At 47.7% G+C, this 21,080-nt stretch overlaps 3 protein-coding genes across 4 annotated transcripts; 2 read left to right on the top strand and 1 right to left on the bottom strand.

The window, feature by feature from the left end:
• The first annotated feature begins 15 nt into the window (after positions 1 to 15).
• On the top strand, positions 16 to 4,707 carry adss1 (adenylosuccinate synthase 1). Its single transcript, XM_076018344.1, has 13 exons — positions 16 to 315; positions 1,195 to 1,297; positions 1,385 to 1,447; positions 1,531 to 1,581; positions 1,681 to 1,747; positions 1,837 to 1,944; positions 2,026 to 2,107; positions 2,198 to 2,324; positions 2,408 to 2,562; positions 3,304 to 3,428; positions 3,579 to 3,676; positions 3,763 to 3,912; positions 4,102 to 4,707. Exons 1-13 carry the CDS (start codon positions 133 to 135, stop codon positions 4,152 to 4,154), a joined length of 1,365 nt encoding a protein of 454 aa, XP_075874459.1. The 5' UTR covers positions 16 to 132; the 3' UTR covers positions 4,155 to 4,707.
• siva1 (SIVA1, apoptosis-inducing factor) lies at positions 4,567 to 7,081 on the top strand. Its single transcript, XM_076018345.1, has 4 exons — positions 4,567 to 4,702; positions 5,079 to 5,264; positions 6,425 to 6,578; positions 6,989 to 7,081. The coding sequence occupies exons 1-4, from the start codon at positions 4,582 to 4,584 to the stop codon at positions 7,035 to 7,037; spliced, it is 510 nt and encodes a 169-aa protein (XP_075874460.1). The 5' UTR covers positions 4,567 to 4,581; the 3' UTR covers positions 7,038 to 7,081.
• A 4,574-nt stretch (positions 7,082 to 11,655) lies between these two features.
• Positions 11,656 to 18,969, bottom strand: zbtb42 (zinc finger and BTB domain containing 42). 2 transcript variants are annotated; one of them, XM_076018346.1, is made up of 2 exons: positions 18,831 to 18,969; positions 11,656 to 17,455 (listed from the first exon to the last, which is right to left on the bottom strand). In XM_076018346.1, exons 1-2 carry the CDS (start codon positions 18,862 to 18,864, stop codon positions 15,828 to 15,830), a joined length of 1,662 nt encoding a protein of 553 aa, XP_075874461.1. In that variant the 5' UTR covers positions 18,865 to 18,969; the 3' UTR covers positions 11,656 to 15,827. The 2 variants fall into 2 exon arrangements, with proteins under 2 accessions (XP_075874461.1, XP_075874463.1); XM_076018348.1 differs by lacking the exon at positions 18,831 to 18,969 and adding an exon at positions 17,765 to 18,554.
• Positions 18,970 to 21,080: the final 2,111 nt, after the last annotated feature.

Raw genomic sequence — 21,080 nt, 5'->3', positions numbered from 1 at the left:
GAGCGCGCAGTTAACGCGGGGCCGCGCGCCTGCCCCCGTGACATCACCGGCTATGGAGTTACAGATATGGCAATGCCCCTCTTGCGGACGCTTTAGTCTTCTTGAGGCGATCGGACTAAAGCCAGCGCCGACATGTCGTTCACATGGTCCTCCGACGACCACAAAGCCGTCGTCAGCCAGCCGGGACAGAAGCGCTCCCGCGGGGACGCCGGCAACAAGGTGACGGTGGTGCTCGGCGCGCAGTGGGGAGACGAGGGCAAAGGAAAGGTTGTCGATTTATTGGCCACCGAAGCTGACGTCGTCTGCAGATGCCAGGTAGGAGCCGTGAGCCGCGGAGTGATGCAAAGTTAGTTGATATTCAAAGGAAAAATAAACGCTTCAGTCGGAGCGCAACAGGTGATCCGGCAGAAATCAGTGGCGCCTCTTTTATTCTTGAAACGCACCGTTATCTAAAACTGGGGATCGTTAAAGTGAACAACGTTGAGTGTGTATTGTCATGTGCAATCAAGAGGAAATCTGGTTGTTAAATGTTGGTGGGTTTTTATTTTTTATTTATTTATTTTTTTAATTTATTTTTTATTATGAACGGTATAATTAAACATTTAAGCATCTGCAAGGAGAGTTTTTTCTGCAAAACAACCTTCACTGAGTGGGGCTCTTTTGTGTTATTCACCTCAGCCTGGAAAAATAACATTGTAGAAAACATTAAGACAAAGAACAGTGATCAAAAGAAAAACAACCCCCAGACAGGTCAGATTCTGTCTGCATGCATAGCCCACAGGCACGCAGCCCTGTGGTCAGATAGCAGAAATCCCCCTCCCCACTAGCACCAGGACACGCTGTGAAACTCTGCCAACAGTTGCTGGGTTGTACTGACAGGACCAGCACCTTGTGATCTGGACGCCAGAGAGCCCCTCCCACCACCCAAGTGAGAGGTCACATTCTCAGAGGGGCTTGATACGTGAGAAGGCCAAGTCTTAGCTGGGCACTCACGCCAGAGACAGGCGAGTCTGTTGCCAGTCTCAAATTTAATGAAGGTGCTGGGAAGGAGCAATGGTTTGGGTGGACGGTGGCTTAACGCCACCTCACGTGCAAAATGCTCTTGAAAGTTCAGGAGGTCTCGTCAACGCCATCAGTTGTGAGAGGCGAAAGCCCGGACGTACAATTGAAATTGATCTGGTGCTTCACTGACAGGGTGGAAACAACGCAGGCCACACGGTGGTAGTGGATGGCAAAGAGTACGACTTCCACCTTCTCCCAAGTGGAATCATCAACACCAAAAGCACATCGCTTATTGGTAATATCTTTCATCTTTCAGCTAAATCCCACAACTCTGAGGTAATATTTGTGGAGGGAAGATATAACCTCTGCTGCTCTCTTGCAGGTAATGGCGTGGTCATCCATCTACCCGGCTTGTTTGAAGAGGGGGATAAAAATGAGAAGAAAGGTATTGGAAGCAGACGCAGTGAGCTAGACAGTAAATCATAAACTGTGTGCTCCACTTGTGCTATTCCTCCTCTGTGTGTGCAGGTCTGAAGGGCTGGGAGAAGAGACTCATCGTCTCAGACAGAGCTCACCTCGGTGTGTATTTTAGAACTTGTTTCTCAAACTAGGGGGTGCATTAAATGATATATCTTGCCATAAAAACACCCTTGGCTCACCCGTCTGCTGTGCCTCCAGTGTTTGATTTCCACCAGGTCGTGGATGGCTTACAGGAGACTGAAAGACAAGCCCAGGAGGGGAAAACGTAAGAGAGGGCAAGCAGAGGGTTCGCACTTTTGTTGCCGGTACCCCACAATACACTACAGTTATGGCACGTTTGTCATTGACTTTCAGCATTGGAACCACCAAGAAGGGCATTGGACCCGCCTACTCCAGCAAAGCGTCTCGCACTGGCCTTCGTGTGTGCGACCTCCTGGGCGACTTCAAGGACTTTTCCACAAGGTATAGGGGTTGAGGAGAAAACATGTCAAATGTGGCTTTGTTGGGCCCAGGTCACAATGATGGTACATCGTTTCCTTTCAGATTCAAGAACCTTGTGCGACAGTATCAATCCATGTATCCGGCGCTGAAAGTCGACGCGGAGGACCAGCTGAAAAAACTCAAAGTGGGCAGCAGTGACAAGCGGGTGACAAATGGATGTCTTAGCTTTCTGATAATGAAAACCAGCCCTTGTTGTCCTCCTGATGTCCTGCAGGAATACGCTGAGAGGTTGCGGCCGATGGTGAGAGACGGAGTCTATTACATGCACGAGGCACTTCACGGGTCTCCAAAGAACATTCTAGTTGAAGGGGCCAACGCTGCTCTGCTTGACATTGACTTTGGTAGGTTGACCTTTGATCAAAAAAAGTGAATGCAAACGCATCTGGGAGTGGCTGCTCTTGCAACCTATTGTTCTTCTCTCCAGGCACATATCCTTTTGTGACATCATCTAACTGCACTGTTGGAGGGGCGTGCACCGGCCTGGGCATCCCTCCAGCCAACATCGGAGATGTGTTCGGTGTATCGAAGGCTTATACCACCAGGGTGGGAATTGGAGCTTTTCCAACAGAGCAACTGAACGTAAGTAAAGGCTCTCCTAGTGGCTTATGACGATACTGCAGTTTGGCAGCGAGAAAAGCTTTTCTGATTTTTTTCTTTTCAAAAGTAAATTCTTGGTATGTTAAGAAAAATCTAATTTTAAGCCAATGTGATTAAATTAATTCCTGCAATTTGGTGGATTTTATTCTTGCACTGTGGTGAAGCCTGTTTTTAATGATTTTTTATTGAACGTTCCCCCTTAAAGAGTCACTTGATCACTTGATCTTGTCCCCTTTGCTTTGCCTTACACTAAAAGACATGGAGTCGCGTGACAAGTTATGTAAGTCACTTGTATCGGGAATGACACGTACACTTTGTGGGCATGTAGCTGACATGCAGGTAGCAGGCCAGGGAAAGTGGGAGTCGAGTCTTGTCTTCGCTGAGTGCAGCTGTCAAGTGTAGTGAGAGACTGCCTCAAACACTCTTAACCTCTTATGCAGATCACATGTTCACAGGGATAAATTTAGGGCTCAGGTCTGAGTTTGGAATATATTCACTGTGGCTGCTTGGGTTGTGTTACTACGGGTTACTGACCATGGGAACATAGGTCAAAATGTCAAACATTACCCTCCACCCCAACTGACTTTGCACTGACGACAGAAAATAGAGCACCATTTGTATTTGTTTTGGTTTGATTTCAAAAATGCCTCACCTCATTTGACTTAATGCATTGTAAAGTAACAGTTGAGTGTGTATCTTTTTTTATTCTTCTATTTACTACAGGCAGTAGGAGAGCTGCTGCAGACAAGAGGTCATGAGGTGGGCGTAACTACAGGAAGGAAGCGACGTTGCGGCTGGTTGGATCTTGTCATCGTCAGATATGCTCACATGATCAATGGCTTCACTGCGTGAGTGCTTTCAGCTGTTTAGGCAAATGGTCAGGTGTTTGTGGTTGCTGTATTTAGGAACATTGAACCAACATCTGCGCTATTGCACGTGACATGGTAGTCACAAAGATGCATGTCCAGCTGTCCAATGACATGATACCTGTTTTGCAGCATTGCTTTGACAAAACTTGACATTCTGGATGTGCTGGATGAAATTAAAGTCGGAGTTGCCTACAAACTCAATGGGAAAAGAATTCCCCATTTCCCAGGTAATTCTACTGAATTTTCTTTTCCCCAACATGGTTTTAAAGAACTGCGTATTAAAATGTGCAAACCATGTATTTTCCAATTTCAGCCAACATGGACGTTTTGCAAAAAGTGGAGGTTGAGTATGAGACCTTCCCTGGTTGGAAGACAGACACGTCTGCAGCAAGGAAATGGAACGACCTCCCAGTCAAGGCACAAAACTACATCCGTTTCGTCGAGAACCACATTGGAGTTCCTAGTATGTTGTGCACAAAAAACACACAATATCTTTTAGATAGTTGAATGCATTTAAGAACTGTATTATTCCAATTGCATTGTTTTAAGCCCCACTAATAGCCATTATTAATAGAGATTCATTTATTTATTTATTTGTAACTTTTTTAATTCTTCAATATGTGTTCTTCTTTTTGTCTTTCTCTCCCTTAAGTCAAGTGGGTTGGTGTTGGAAAGTCCAGAGAGTGCATGATCCAGATGTTCTAAAGGGAAAACCATCTCCTTCGATAGAAGTCCAGTGTGGAATGATGTGGCACCTTTTCATCTTCCTAAATTATGTTTAGCATTATCTTCATCATTTAATAAACACTGATTCAACACTTGAGCTTTGCTTGCTTTATATTCTATCCATCAATTTATCTTTATAAAATGCCAGAAAAAGTGTAATAATAATCATAATCATAATTCACAGATTTTGCGTGTGGTCTTGAAGGCACCACGCCGCTGAAGGACGAAGTTTTTATGACGCTTAGAATATCTGTCACGTGACATTCGCTGGATTGGTCAGAAGTTTCAACGTGACATTAAAGGGCGCGTGTGATTGGCTCCCTAAGGCCTCCCTCGCGATTTTCCCGCAACAAACTGTTTTGGAAGCCTGTGTGGGAACACGAAGGGGGACTTTTGCGCCGCGAAAATGCCGAAACGAGCCTGTCCTTTCCCGGAAACGTTCTCGTCTCAGTACAAGATTCACATAGGGAAGCAAGAGCTAAACAACTTCAGTGTCTTTGGGAGCAAATACAGACAAGAAATCTACGGTAAGTGACATCGACGTGCAACGCTGCAGCATTGTTAGCTGTTGTCGCCGTTAGCTGTCGTCGGTGTTAGCTTTGAGGTTCTACTCTGTTGTTTTCGGTCATTTTCGGAAACTGGCCCCCACAAACTACCTCAGGGATTGGTTTAACTGTTGCATATTCGTGTTCTGTTTGTTGTATCTCAAAATCACCAGTCGTTATAATTCCTTTAAAATGTTTTAAGTTAGCTTCCCAGCGCAAGCAATGTCGTCTAACTTTCAGCTAGTGTCGCTATAGAAGCTCTATGCAAGTAGCAAGGCAGGCCTTGCAAAGAGCTCGTGTGCGTTTAAATGGGCTGATTGTCAAGCATGTACACTCAACTGTCTTCTCTTTTTCTCAGAAAAGACAAAGAACTTGCTGTTCAACGGAGCCAAGGCTGTGATGGGTAAAATATGGACTGGAGAGGAGGGGAGCACCGAGCAGCATCCCACCGAACAGGCTGAGACCCCTGCGGGACATGCGCTGCTAAGAGGACAGACACTTATCGGGCATGATGGGAGATTGATGAGAACCAGCAAAGCACCAGGTCAGATCCAAGTAGCAAATCATCACATGGCAGTATGTGTATAAAGAGGGGAGTCTGCAGTAAACACTTTGATCAAGAGGTTTATGTGTTTGCGTTGACAGTAATATAATGAAAAACAGAAAAGGCATTGTTGGCATGTTTGATTTGTCAGAATTTGGAAAAAAAAATTTACCAATGAAGCTCAAAATATCTTAAGATGTCAGAAATGGCTGGCTTGAACATTGCTCGAAAAATAACGAAACATGATTTGTTAGTGCAGCTATTTGTCGGCTGCTTTATCTTATGTCACTTCCGTGCGCATTGAAAACGTTACACAGTCAACATCTGGAAGTTCTCAGGACTCAAACATTTCACAGGACAACTAAAATTAAAGGTGAAATCTGTGAGGTACATGCTTTGTGTGTTTGACATCATCACCATCAAGACTGCATCCTTTTCAAGCGAATCGATGTTAATTCCAGTGGAATAACATCAAACCATATTTAGTGGCCGATCAGTTCAGGATAGTTGGTTCATGAAATATTGAAGTATCTGCTCCTTGCAATTCCTCCAAAGCACATTAAATCACACGACTGTCTGATCAGATGCTTGAATCAGTTGCTGACAAAATTAGCTGCCTTGCTCTTTCTCAAATGGAACCCTTGAGGCTATTTGGCATCACACATTGGAACATAATGAGTGCACAATTAAAGGTGCACATTGTCCTCATAACACATAGCGGACCACACTTGGCAGCCATAAATACCTCAGGGTAAATGGCCCAGAGAGGAAGCTTTTGTGATGCTAAGGTTGGGCTTAGCGAGGTGGAAGCAGGGGCTGAAACACTTTAAGTTCACTCTTTAAGTGACTGACCACATTTGAAGTTCTCACAATGTTTAATATTTCTCTTGTGTATCCAAACAACAAACAAAAAGCGACTTCTGCGCTTTAATGTACATTTGTGTCTATTATAAATTTAATGTAACAGCTTTACTAAAAATCTAATTTAGGGGCTGGAGTATATTTATAAAGGAGAGCGTGCAAAATACCGTGCATTTGAACAGCAATTTAATGAATTAGTTCTTGCTCTTGACCAGCAGATGTCAGCATTGTCACAGATTTCAACCTCATCTTAAACTTTTTTTCAACACGCCCCCTACCCCCCCCCCTTTCCTGTGTAGGTGCGGCAGCGGCTCCTGCTTCCTGCTGTGTGTGTCAAAGGAACCAGGGGTCAAAGACAATGTGCTCTCAGTGTGACCGTCCAGCCTGTCCCTCCTGCACCCGGGAGTGTTCCAGCTGCTCCAGCCTGTGCTGCTCCGTGTGCTCCATCACAGAGTGAGTCCGCACTGGGTCTTTATTCTCTAATAAACTGTGCAAAATGTCACAAGAGACACTTCAGTGGAACTTCCTCCTGACCTCTGTTCGTGTTTGGGTCTCCTCAAAATAGATTTATCTTCTTAACCAATGTGGGTCAGAAGGATTTTGCGTGCTGAGGTTCACTATGTGTCACATGGAAAATCACTTGCCATGGGGTTAAAATATGAGACATGACATGCAAGCTCTTCCTTGAACGGCACTAGTCGCTCATGCTGGCTGCGTTTGGTCAAGATACTTTTTTTTTTTGTTTTGTTTTTTTTAACGAAAGATACTTTAAAAAAAAAATAAATAAAAAGGAATAAAAAGCCAAACCTCGTGAAGGCATTTAATGTGTCATAACATAATGCTCCAAAATTGTTGTTCCACAGTTACAGCGGGCGATACGATGAAGTGCTGTGCTGCAGCTGCTCAACGTAAAGGGAGACCAGAGGACTCGACTTCTGTCACCAGCCACATGAGATCTTACAGAGACTGCTTTTTTTTTTTTTTATCCAAATGATTATTCTAAATGTTTGTTTTGTATATATTGTATGTATTTCCAGACTAATTGAAATAAACTTGAAGCGTTTGTATGAAGTTGTGACTGATGCAGTTTGAGTGATTTGATATCCAGGTCTTTTCTATGGTATTGAATGAGGACTGAATGAGGACTGATCTGGTTGATTCAAAGATACACCAGCAGAGGGCGGCACACTTCAGAAACTTGAAGGAGTTCTTCCCACCTGTGTTACTTTCAGAGTAAAACCCACCATCTCGTCCAACTATCAGATTAAACGTTTACTGTTTTTTTTTTTTTTTTTAATAATTATATTTTACAAAAGGTTTGTCATGATGAAATTACTGATGATTGTCCTTGAAGGCGTGATGAGTTAAAGGATAAGAGCATCTAATGAAGTGTATTTAAAAAATATAATACAACTTCTAACTTAAGACGATCAACAAACTTTTAAAGTAAACTGTTATTTGCTGGCAGCAACTGTTTGTATTTATTGATTTGTATGGAGGTGAACATATTGCATCTCTACGTATGTACAGCAACCCAGAAAATGATTCAGTTTGAGATTTTGCCATTTCTTGCCTGACATCAGAGGATGTCTATTGGGAAGATCTGAGATGCAGTGAGATAACCGGTATTAATAATATTGTCTGGCTGTCTGCCTTCTGACTATTGGGTCCTACCAACCATGGTGATACAGAGAGTGAGCAGAGGATGCTGCCGTCACTTCCTCTCGGCTGTGACTCACCACAGGCGGTGATGGGCATCGCACTGAATTTATTACTCTGTGGCAGAAGTTCACTGCGTTGCTTTGTGGGAATCCATCACTCGGGCGTTACGGGCCTCGAAGAGTGCACTTGTTGCAGATGTACAGGCGAGCAGTGAGTGATATCCCCTCTTCGCTGAGGCCAGTTGTGGCACCAGTCCTCTGGGGAGCCCTGCAGTTTGTGTCCGCAAGTGACACTTGATTTCTGGCTGAGTGAACAGACAGCTGCTGGTCAACAAGGCGTCAAGTTGTCTGCACATTTGTTGATAAGGCCCGAGGAAAGCTACAGTGCACATCAACACACTGGACTGTGCCATGTCCTTTCATTTTCTTTTCTTTCCTTAACTCTCAGCAAGTGCTGACTCACTCCACTCAGCGTGAATGTGTATGACTAATCCCTTGGAAGTGTTTTTGCCACTGACAAATGTGTATCTGTGGCAACCTTATTGATGGTCACTTTGAATTTTTTTTTTTTTTAAGTTTTATTTACTCTAAGATTTTTTTTATGGTTAAAAATCAGTGGTGACATCATTTCTGAATGATGGAGGAAAAAGTCATTATTGGTTCTCCATATCAATGGAAACGTGGAATAGACAGGCAATGTAGCGCCGTGCCGATTTTTCCCAGTGGCCACTCGTGGTACTGCAGCAGAAAAAATCCCATGGGCCCAAATAGCATTTTTCCCATAGACCGCAATACAAAAATAAACACCTGTAAAACGGCTGACAGGACGATTGTGAAAACGACAAAGGCCAGAAAATCACTAGAAAAGAGTTTATTCCTAGCGTGACGTCACAATGTCGTCTGATGTCCTGACGTGTCTGTAGGTGACATTCTCCAGAATCGTTCTGATTGGCCAAATAGATTATGTGAGTTACAGTGGCATGATGGGAAGTGGCAATACTACGCATGCTCTTTGGGCCCATTAATGCGGAAGTCCAAAACTTTTTCAGCATATGCGCTGGGTGAGCAACTCTGGCAATGAATGGACCGCCATCTTGGTGTCTGTAAATTACAGATGTACAAAAAGAATTGCATAATTCCTGGCTGCCATCAACTCTTCTGTCCCTTAACGACCTGAGCGATGACTCTGTCAGGACAAAGACACAGTCAGGAGGTTGAAGCGAGTGTTTTTGATCCGCCGTTAAACACTGTTTAATAGTGGTTTAGCCATGAAGCCAAACCAGCTCGAAACCGCACACACACACACACACACACACACACACACACACACACACACACACACCAGTGCAGCTGTCAGAGTTCTTTTTTCCCTTCTTCTTCTTCTTCTTTCAACGCAACCCTGTCTGTTTCACCCAAAGGAAAAGGAAAAGGTCACTCGTGGGGGGGCCCCCCCTCTATGAAAGGCCCTCACCTCCTACGTGGTGCTTGTATGGTTGAGTGTATGCGGAGAGGATGGGGGGGGTGGAGGGTAGGGGGGTTGCACATGATCACCCACAGCGCCGCAGACAGGCCTGAGTGCAGGCGGGCCAGCGGGAGCACGTGGCTTTGTCTTTCACCCATTCTTTCGGGGACCAGCTGTGGTCTGAGTGCGTGGAGCCCAATGATGCTGCTGCTATAAATATGCGTCAACGAGTGTGAGTAAGTGACAGCTGTACAGTGGACCAAGGACACACTGTCTTGGCACTGTCAAAAGCGAGCCACTCCAAAAAAGGCAAAGCCGGCGCGGCAGCGGTCGTTGATATGTATTTATGCGACTCGGGGCAGCTGATGTGTGGCGTCCGCGCCGATGCCTTGCGCCGGGATCAGGTGGTCAGATGTTACCAGTCGCGAGGCGTCTTGCTAATGATTTCTCCCCCGCCTCTGCTTTGAGGAATTTGGGGAGAAGTTTTTATTTATTCTCGGGGGCACGAAGCGCCTGGGCGGTTTTGTGTGAAAGTCAAAGGAATGGGCTCCTCGGAAATTAAGTGGATGATAACCATATGCATGTGGCGGGAGGCAAAGAAATCAACACATTGCATGTGTGTGCGTGCCGTCGTCGGCGCGGCGCGCGATGTGTGTATTGTCTGTACACAGGCGCACGCGGGGCGGTGTTTGTGTGCCCTTTTCAAGTGCGACCACCTGTCTTTTGTTAAGAAATAAATAAATAAACAAGGGCCACACCAGCTGTCCCTGGCAGTCCGTCCCCTCAGAGGTCAAGGGCTCCCACCGCTGGCCTTGTTGAGGTGTGGACACTTACAACTTTCCTCTCAACTTCTCTCAAGTACCTCCAAACACACACAGGCACAATGCAGCCATACCCAAATGAGCTTTGCTTTAAGGCCTCAAAGGGTGGAATGTTATTTTACACCACCGAGTCGCTACACACGTCCCATGCTCCTCACTCTGCAGCTAAGCCCTGTCACATGGGTCCTGCTCTCCATGTGAAGGCCCATAAGAACCACACACACACTTCTCTCTCTCACACACACACACACACACACACACACACACACACACCAGGCAGTCTAAGCCCTGGATCCCAGTGAGGCAGATGTGAGGTGTGAGTGCCAGTGTGCGCTGCTCTGAGGCCCCCGCCGCTGCGGGTGGCGACAGCGCTCGGTGGCCGACGACTTTGCAGAGGCTCCCTTATTTACCGCGAGCCGGCGGCGGCTGCTCAGGGCGTTTATGAATGATCTTGGGAGCACATTGTTTTCTTTATGTCGCGGGTGCCTGGCTAGCGCCGCTGTGTCGTCTGTTTGTGCATAAAGTACGTGCTGGGGAGCCCAGGCCAGACAATGGGCTGGCTGAGCTACTACCCACGCACACAATGGAGCGCTAGGATGAGGCTGAGGGGTTTTGGGGCCCGTGGTTTTTTTGGGGGGCCTGTCGGGGGTGGGGGTTGGGGGTGGGGATGGGACGGATGGGGGGCGAAAGGGGGCGGTTGGATGTGGCCCTTGTCTGCGCGGCGTTCCCAGAAACGTTGTGAGCCGGGATTGAGGGGGGAGGGCGGTGGGAACACGAACACATCCCCATTGGGATCATGCAGCAGAGCAGCTGGATTTCTTTTCATGGTGCAGAGGGGAAATAATTAAAAGTGCTCAGCGCCGAGGCTCTCCTGTGAGCCGGCGGGAAGTTCCTCATTTAGACACTTTCTTTTTTTTTTCTGTTTGACTGACTGATGGAAGGATGTTTAGGTTAGTTTGACGGCGGATCAAATTAAAATGGGTTCTTATCAACTCTGTCACAAGCGGCGTTTCCATGACAGTTTTTTTTTTTTTTTTTTCGCAAAATAAAAGCGATATTTCTAAAATTTTGACAAAGCACAATTCAATTGGCAAGCGTTTCCATTGAATGGTGTGAAGCGCATAAGCCGTCATTCTCGTAAAATCTCGTCCCGCGAGACCCCACTTTGAGGAGGATGGAGGTACAAGACATTTTGTGATAAATCTGCATTTCGACGTCGTTTGCTTTCAAGAATAGTTGTTCTATTTTTCTCTTTGATTACTTACAAAAAATAATCCGTGTTCTCCTCCGTCCAAACAAAATGCGCCAGTTTCACTTCAAGTGAACTGGTCATGTGACCAGTGGAAATGCAAAAAGTGTTTTAAGTCTAGTCATCCTCTAACCCTGTGCACATTTTAAACCCCCCCATGCCATGCACTGTCTGGTTGATGTAGTCACACAAGGAGTCTTCCTTCATTTTCATTTTCTTCTGTCAGTGCATCAGTTTATTTTCTATTTCATTTTCCATTTTTCAACTTCACGGAACTCTTGTCTGACGCGCGTGAATGTGAATTTTTCAATAAAGACAGAATCCACACAATGGAGAGAAAGTTGTTCAATTTAATTCTATACATCATCTTAAGAAAGACCTAAAATCAAGATTGTCACATTTCCACAGCACACACACACACACACACACACACATACACGCGTGCGCACACACACACACACACATACACGCGTGCGCACACACACACACACACACACACACACACACACACACACACACACACACACACACACACACACTCCAAAAGCGCAAAACAAGGAAAATGCACTTACAGTTATAGATCAAATTAAATTGCCTCATTACCTAACCAAAGTCAATTCTGCATAAAGATTGTCCTCTAACCTCTACACCACTAACACTGAAGCATTTGATTAATATAAAATATACTTTTCTTATTAAAAAAATTATATTAAATTCTAATGGCACTTCTACAAATTCTATTAAAAAGATTTTCCGTTTGACATTTAGAAGCTTTTTTTTTTTCCAGCCAAATCAAAAATGAAACAAATGTTGCACAAGAAGCAAAAGCAGTAATAAATATTTTTCATGATTATACACAATTTCACAGTTGTAACCTGCCAAAGACAATTTTTCCAGTATCAGTTAAGTCATTTTTCTCAGACTTGACGTTCGTACAGCATGAGTTAGGCAAACAATGTAGCCCTCGATCACGAGTAGCATCATTTCCAAAGAAGTCAACAATCAACATCTCAGTGTTTCACATTCAACAGTGACATAAACTAAGGACTGCACTGTTAGTTCCCAGTAGTTGGCTAGAATAAGCCAAAACATGAAAACCCTTGTCTTCATTAAACCCGACCCCCAACTGATTTATTCACATAAAAAAAAAAAGGTTCTCAAAACATCACTGTAATCTCTCAAAAAAGCAGCAAAAATAAAAGAACTCTTAGTCTTTTTTTTTTCAGATTTATGAATTTGATATGAGAGAAAAAAAAAAACAACAACAAAGTGGAACAGCAGCTGAACCGCAGCAGCGGCGTCAACTTGACCACCGCAGTTCAGGACAAAAAAAACATCCAATGTAGAAAGAGGGCTTCTCCAGATGCAACACCTGTTAGTGTGTCTACAAGGCACAGTTGGCGACCATACTGGAGGTATAAATAAAGACTGCAAGCAATTTAAAAGAGAATTATTTCTTCTCCCATTGTCGCTACCTGTACATTACAGATTTGAGATTTTTTTTTTTTTGCAGCAAATAAGAAATGTTCCTTCCAAACATGAAAAAAAAGTACAAAAACTGATACAGTGCACAATTCTACAGACCTGTGTGTTCTGAATGAAATATATAAATCAACCTTGGCGTCATCTACAGTGTCTCTAACCAACTAAGCAACAGTGTGAGTTTGAGCATTTGTGCAAGTAAACAGGGGGCCAAATCCCATTGCTTGCAAAATTACACGCCAGTCAGAGTTACTCTGTGAAGAACGACAGAAGGACTGCGGTGACACTTGAGCTCCCGCTTCGAGGGAAAACGCAGATAAACCATAAACCAGATGAATCCATGTCCCCGAAGAAGACTTGATGCTAAAAAAAAAAAAAAAAAAAAAAAATTGAAAGTAAAACACAAATGCAAAAGAACTCCCACCCAAGAAACCTACGATGAAATGGACGGCGGCCAACATCTGCACCCGACCTCCATCGCCACAGTCGCTAGACAGTGCAGTCGCTCTGCAGACGGATGCAGGCACTTGGAAAGCAATACTCTGATATACCCCTCCCTCCCTCACGCCCCGCCGGCATCCCACCACCACCACCAGCACCACCACCATGATGGACGTGCAATCAAATCACCTCCATATCCCCGGCGCGCTGGGCTACAAAAGGGGCATTTAATGGGCTGCATGCTGGGATTGGGGTGGAAGGGCTCCCTTCTTTGATGCCTCCTCTGACAAAAACACCTGTTTACAGTGTCCTTGGATCTCCCTTTGCCAAATACATTTCTCACATTCCATCGGCTCGGCTCAACACAGGGGAGCGCACAGGGAGCCCTGCGCCGCCTTTCCTCCTGGCAGCTCGGAGGGAGACACACAATGATCCCTTGAGAGCTACCTGGGATACGGTGACGGCGGGGGGAGGGGTTTGGGGTCGAGGGGTTGACAATGCCTGTATTGTCTCGTTTCTATAGGTAGCCAGCGCCGTATCAGTCCGTCTGCGCTGGCGAACAACTGTCTCCCCACTGTGGCGGAACAGCGCCGGCTGGGGCGTTGGATATGGAATAAAAGGAACGGAACTCCCTCAAGAGGACGCGACGCTTTAAGAGACTTGATAAGACACCTGACCCTCATGTGTTGTAACGCGGAGACAACGGGAAAGAAAGAAGAAAAAAAACCCACAAACAGTATGATAAATAGAATATATATTTACATTAAATATACATATGGTAAGAAATAGCAGCCTAGACAATAGTGTTGAAACTATATGCATGCTGAAAACAAGTGCTTCCCTATGTTCGTATCTTCAACGCGCCATAGAGATTTCTACGCCGTGTATGTTGAAATTCAATTACAGTAACTCGATTTGCACACAGAGAAAAAAACAAAATGGACAGACGAGCCCCGAAAACCAGTATATGAGTACCGAGAACGCAAAGACACGGCGTTTTTCAAGCTTAAAGAAAATAAGGATCACGGCGACAGTAAACCCTGAACCAAGTCAAACTAATAAATAGGTTGGGATCAAGTCTTCTCAGGACAGTTTAGACAAATAACGGCACCTTTCGGTGTCTGCGCCCCTTGAAAGGATCTCCGGCAGCATCGGCGCGGCCAGACGGTGGTGATTCACCTCCCGCCCACAGATTCCTTTGAGGGTAGCAACACCAGAGAGGCACCAACTTCATCAGTAGTAACTCACACACACATACCGAGAAAAAAGGGATCATGAGAACAAGGTGGGACTGAGTCAGTGCATTCCGCCGAGTGGCGCGTGGACGTCCACTCGCCCTCCCGCCCTCAAACACTGCGTCAGCGCGCCCCTCTTGTGCCAGACCAGGAAATTTGATTGAGACCCAAGCGAGGCAACGGACGTCCAATTTGCTCCGTTTAGGACATTCTTGAAAATGACTTGACTTAAGGACACTCGTGGATCAACTGGCACTCCAGAGGCCAAGATTGCCTCTGCCACCACTTGGTATGTGGAGTAGTAATGCAGACTTTTTTTTTTTTTTTTTTTAAACAGGGCCTAAAAGCTCGCAGCGGATTGGGCAAGAAGGCATGGCCACCGCTCTCAGTCTTCCTTGAGTAAGCACTCGAGGTGAAGTGTTCAGCATGTCAGTAGGCACCAGTGTTACAGGCATTAGCTTTTAACTGCTCCCCACCCTTCCTCCTTATGACCATACCACTTCCCTTAAAGTAGTAAATTATAAGGCCGTTCCGTCAAACTTGCACCCACACACGTGGGCAGTTACGGAGCTCTAAAACTAAATGAAGTGACGATCTGCTTGCCTCTCGTTTGAAACACAAAACACACATTTAAACCAAAAGAAAAACAGAAATCTACATCCATGACAAAATAATGACGCTTCCAGTAGTTATACTTCATTAGTTTTGCTGCCTCGTAGTAGTTGACTAGTTAAGGACTACACATATCCCAAAATAAATAATAATAATTAATATTAATAATAAAAAGCAAAATAAGATTGATACTCATGGACGGTTCAGATCTCCCGTGTGCACAAATAAAGACTCACTCACTCTTGACGATTGTATTAACTTATGTTAGCACTTAGCATTCTCCCATTGGCCAAACTTGTGTTGCTTTAGTGGGGCGGGGGGAAAGTTTGCCTCAAATAAACCTCAAACAGACAGACGTGAAATAAGACAGAAACAAACAAGTGCATCATAGGATTTTTGTTCGCTTTCGTACGTGCGAATCCTGCTTTGCGGCACGTAAACTGTTCACGCCAACAGTCCGTGTAACTTCGACCGGCGCGCGGGACGCCATCCTGCGCGGGGGAAGAGAGCAGCTCCGGGTCGCAGAGTCGCTACATCTTGTACTTGAGAAATGCCGCGGTGGGGGAGGGGAAGAGCGATGCCAAGAGACGTCGTCTCGGAAGGGACTGCCAGCATGTGTATTCTAAGGAGGACCTTTGTTTGTTCGGTAGTTCAGTCGCCGAGCGCGCGGAAAAAAAGCCGCTCAGTCTCGTGGCCTTGTTGCCGCCGCCGCCGCAAGGCTTTTTTTTTTTTTTTTTTTTTACCCGATGGCGAGCGTCTTGACGAGGCCGCAGTGGAACTTCCTGATGTGGCGGTAGAGGTCGCCCGACTGCGTGAAGCGCCGCTCGCACCACTTGCAGGCGTGCGGCTTCTCCCGCGTGTGCACCACGGCGTGGCGGCTCAGGTTGTGCGAGTACTGGAAGCTCTTGCCGCACTGGCCGCACGTGTACGGCTTCTCGCCCGAGTGCGTGCGCTCGTGCCGCTTCAGCGTGTACATGCAGGAGAAGGTCTTGTTGCACTGCGCGCAGGTGGGCACCGAGCCGTCGGGCGACAGCTTGGAGCGGGCGCCGTCCTTCTCGCGGAAGTGCGAGCTGAGGTGCAGCTGCAGCACGTGCGGGCTGGGGAAGACCTTGCTGCAGAGGGGACACACGCACACCTGTTGCCCCGGGGGCAGCAGCACGCCGCTGGAGGTGGAGATGTCGGAGGAGGCCAGGTCGTCCTCCTCCTCCTCCTCGCTGTCGCCCAGCAGCCGGGCCCGCCTCTCCTCCGCTGCCGCCGCCTCCCTGCCCAGGGCGCCCTCCCTCCCCCCGCCCCCGCAGGCCTCCCCCTCCTCGTCCATCAGGTCTTCCTCCTGGGAGAGCAGCGCGGCCGCCGCGCCGTTGTTGCCTGGGAAGAGGGCAGCGAACCCTGTCACCACAGAGCTCCTGGCGCTATTCCCAAAGCGCTGGCTCTCGGGGCTCATCGGCTCACTGTCCTCCTGCTCTGACAGCGAGTCGTGTTCGTCTTTAACAAGTGGCTCAGTGCCCTGCTGCTGGCTGTCGAGGGCCAGCTGTCCCGAGACGTAGGAGGGGTGTAAGGGATCTCTGCTAGACAGAGGCTTGAAAGACAAATCCAGCGCGCAGTCCATGTCATCCGAAGCCCGGGACCTCTGGGACAGCGGCGGGGCGGAGCTACCGACGTCGGCTTTTGTTTTTCCAGCTGTTTGGACGCAGGGCTCGGCCTCCGCTGACACATAATTGACACCTACAAGGTCGGGGGACCTGCCAGAGTGACCGTTTGCCTTCTGCCGGCTCTGCGCCGACCTATCACAGTCTGTGACAGCCAGCCTGACCACGTCGCCGTCGTCCATGTCAAACTCCTCTTCCGGGGGGGATCTGAGGGGCCCCTGGGACAGTGTCTGGAGCTGTCGCCGGATGAGCTGCTTAGTGTGCAGCTCGCTGTCGGAGGAGTTTTCCCTGTCCAGGCAGCCCAGTCCCAGGCCCTCGCACATTTTGTCATCCAGAGCGGCCAGCTCCTTGTCCTTAAGCCTGCCTTTGCACACTTTGACGATGTCGTACATGTGGAGGTAACTGGCGGCTGCCAGCACATCCTCCACCGGGAGCGTGGTGAATTCCAACTTCCCCTCATACATAAATTCAAGGAGCAGACTGAAAGCCGGGGCTGTCACAATGTCACTGTTGAGATGCACAACGTCCCTTTTGTCCAGCTGGTCCCTGTAGAAGAGGTGGAAGTACATGCTGCAGGAGGCCAGCACGGCTCTGTGCGCTTTGAATTGAGCCTCGCCGACGAGGACGGTGCAGTCACAGAGGAAACCTTGGTGACGCTGCTGACTCAGGCACTGCAGCAACTGGCGGCTATGGTCCGGGAACTCCATTCTTCCTTCATAACCTGACGGAAAACAGGAAAAACAGGATAGGGGATAAGCGACGCTGGAGCCAGCAGTGCTGAGCGGCCGCTGAGCAGTGACCCAAAAACAGAAACAAAGCACCAATAAATGACAGCAAATGACTTTTAAAGTGCGCAAAAATGTTGATAAGTTGCTAAAAAACACCCCAGACGCAATAACCGTGTTGTTTAAACAATGATCCAAATCTTCTTATTAAGAACTTTATCAACTTTAGAACAAAAAAACAAAAACAAAACAAACGCAATTCTTTCCGTGGATGACCAAGATACGCTGCGTTTCCGCTCACCCACCCATGTGTCACGGTGTAAGCGGAGCCTCTCTCTCCGAACCATCCGAAGTAGCCGCCTCCGCCAGGGGAGTCGAGTCGACCGACTTCTGGACACTCCGCCGGGGAGATTCTGCGAGCCGAGCCGAGCCGAGCCGAGGCGACGTCCGGGACGCTCGGGCGGTGTTTACGGAACACGAGAGCGGCTGGTTGGTTTTGGGGAGGGGGGCGGGGGGGGGGGAAGAACCGCCGCCGCGACTCGGCCAGAGGAAGGAGGCTGGCAGAGTGAGTAAACTGGCGCTCTGTTTGCTAATTACACTGCAAGCTGTGGAGTCAGCTGCTCTGACATCACCGCAATGGAAACGCTACCTCCAGCTGTGCTCCCCATAATGCCATATGTTACCTCGGAGCCACGCAGCTTCAAACAACGACGCACGACTCTTGTTTAAAAATAGTGTCTCAACTCGGACACGCAGTCTAGAGACGCCCAACTTCAAATATATATATATTAAAGAAATTTAAAAGGCATAAAAGAGCTCATTACTAGCATGGGAGTAAATTTAAACAGCTTTTTTTTTTTTTCTGCTCTCATGGGACGCCGCCCGAACAACTGGGAAATAAACGGGGTTAATTCCAAACAGACAGCGCAGGTGGCCAGAGGGGGGGGGGAAGCTCCGTAGATGTGTCTTTTTCTACTTAAATCTATTTTAAAAGTTCTATGCTCTTCGTGGGCGTGATTCGGGACCCGTCAATATTTATGTCCGAGACAGGAAGGGACGTGGGGGGGTAAAAGTAAGAGAGTTACGGAGAAGAAGCCCGAGAGGGGGGGGGCAGCAAACCGAGCGCCGCGTCCGTGTTGGGAAACGCATTGCTGGGAGCCTTTTAAACCGCCAGCCAGCGGAGGAACTCGCAGCAACTGCGCTCGGCGATGCGGCGAGAAGGTGACACACACACACACACACACACACACACACACACACACACACACACACACACACACACACACACACACACACACACACGCTTTTTTAACTTTCGCTTTTTTTTAACCTCCCGAAAAGCGAGGCGCGCGCTCCGCCAAGCCTACTCACATTCACTTCCGCCGTCGTGCTCGTCGTGTCTCATCTTTCTACAGAGTCCGGCGTCCTCTCATGATGGTGCGGCCAGATGTTCGCTGCTCCTCGTCGTTTCTTTGACGCTTCGCTCCGACCCTGGCGAGGCAGGCTGCGCTCGGCGCCGCTGTGTGTGTGTGTGTGTGTGTGTGTCTGTCAAGCCAGCAGGTTGATAATGGCCCAAGTCTCGCGATATTGCGCGGCGCGGACACAATAAGTTGTGGCGTGAGCTGCCGGCTACTCAGTGGGCTCACACAGCGGCAGCAAGTAGAACATCAGTTTGGCTGCGTCTCCTAGAAACACCTGTCCCACGACGAGCGCTGGGCTCTTCGTGAACGAGTAGGGGTTAAGGGGAGCAGAACTTGTTTTGTTCTTTTGAGAGTGTATAATGTAAAGTCATGAAGTTAAACAAAACAAAACAAAACCAAACAAAAAAAAAGCTCATTAATCCAATTGAAATGTGTTCTCTGGATGTTGATATTGATATTTTTTTTTTCCCATTTGCCACTTTTCTCTTTCTAATACACTGTGCCTGTCTGGAGATATCAAACAAACAGGAAGAATGTGCACACTCACGGCGAAAAAATGTAGCGGTGCTTGGCCAAAAATTGAAAATCAAAAGTCTGTTGACTAGTGAGTAAAAATATTTTAGGACTCTTTTTTTTGACTCTGGCTGGAGATAATAGCATTTTTATTTTTTAAATGGTCAAATTGGTGTGCAATTAAAATGTGATAAAAATCCCAAAAGTGTTCAGTGTACGGTCTGAACAGCTTCTGTGCTTTCCCCGTCGTAAACATCGCATACAATAGAAGATATTAAACTGATGCAAATAATCCTGAATCCACAGTTGCGATTCGGGGGTCAGCAGACTATTGGGAACTTTTAAAGACTGTTCTCCCTAATCCTCCTTTGGGTTGTGGAATTCCCTGGCACCTCACCAAAAGCCTTTGTTGTGCAGGAGCACCATGTCCGGCCAGTGATTTATTTGACCCGGATTGTTTTAAGACAGGAATTGTGCCGTTTTACGCCGCACTATGGTTGGTCGGGGAACAAAGTCACAACTTTGTTCAGGCACTATGAAAAAAACAAAACAAAAACAAAACCCACGCACACAGTCTGGAGTCTGTGATTGTTGAAGCTGGAAATGGTGGCACGGTGGAGGAACAGGGGCCCGAGGTTGCAGCTGCTCATCCCCCCCATCAGCCCCCCCAGCTCCTCCTCTGCTGTCGCCTGTCCCTCCCTGCGCTCCCCCAACTGCTTCGGTCACCTTTGCCCTGTGCTCCAGCTGCCGTGTGTTTTGAAAGGGCCATTTGCAGCTCCTCGCCGCCCTCTGACAGAGGAGGGAATGAGCAATGTGACGGGAGGCGGCAGCCACCGCTCGTGAGAGGCCACCGGCTGGATTCTTATCCACTTACTGCTTAATTCCATTTTTAGTCCGGCTGCGACTGCTGGGCAGAGAGCGGTGGACACACGCTCTATGCTCATGTCCTGACGGCCACCACAGGCCGGAGGTGCCGCGTCACCCCGAATGTAAAGATGCAAGCGGACAAAGAAGTTCCTTTTTCTCTCTCCGTGTTTATCCGAAAACCGTCACATGTGTGGGTCCGCTCAGAAAGCAATTTGCCATTCAGTGCACACACATCATCCAATGCAGGGGCAGCGATGTGGATAAGAATAGGGGCAGCGGCCCTGTGTTTCGCTGGCGCTGGCAAGCGCAGCAGCCCGGCAGAGGAGGGGTGTGTGTGTTCACAGGGGCAGGACAAAGCAGTGGTTGTGCCCGAGGGACTGTGGCCTCAGAGAGAGAGAGAGAGGGAGGCTCGGCTCGGTGAAGGTTCTCACACACAGAAAGAGAGAGAAGAGAGAGAGAGAGAGAGAGAGAGAGAGAGAGGGAGGGAGGCAGAGGGAAAGAGAATGGGAGTGTGAGAGTGGAGGAGCCGAGGGGGAGAGAGAGAGAGAGGGAGAGAGAGAGAGAGAGAGAGAGAGAGAGAGAGAGAGAGAGAGAGAGAGAGAGAGAGGGAGAGAGAGAGAACACTTCCTGGAGTTTCTTTCTTCCTCTCTGCACTCATCAATGGCATTCTCCCCCTGACCCACTCCTCTCTCAGGCAAACAAAAGACCCCACATTCCAGTGTAGCCAGCCAGCCAGCCAGCCAGCCAGCCAGCCAGCCGGCCGGCCAGTTGAGCCACATTGCTATCACCCACCGCAACTGGAGTCTCATCTCCAGAGAGG

Source organism: Nelusetta ayraudi, unplaced genomic scaffold, assembly GCF_046127955.1.
Source record: "Nelusetta ayraudi isolate G7.1 ecotype Tasmania unplaced genomic scaffold, CSIRO-AGI_Nayr_v1 ptg000007l, whole genome shotgun sequence".
NCBI lineage: Eukaryota > Metazoa > Chordata > Actinopteri > Tetraodontiformes > Monacanthidae > Nelusetta > Nelusetta ayraudi.
This window is presented reverse-complemented; position numbering and strand designations above follow the sequence as displayed.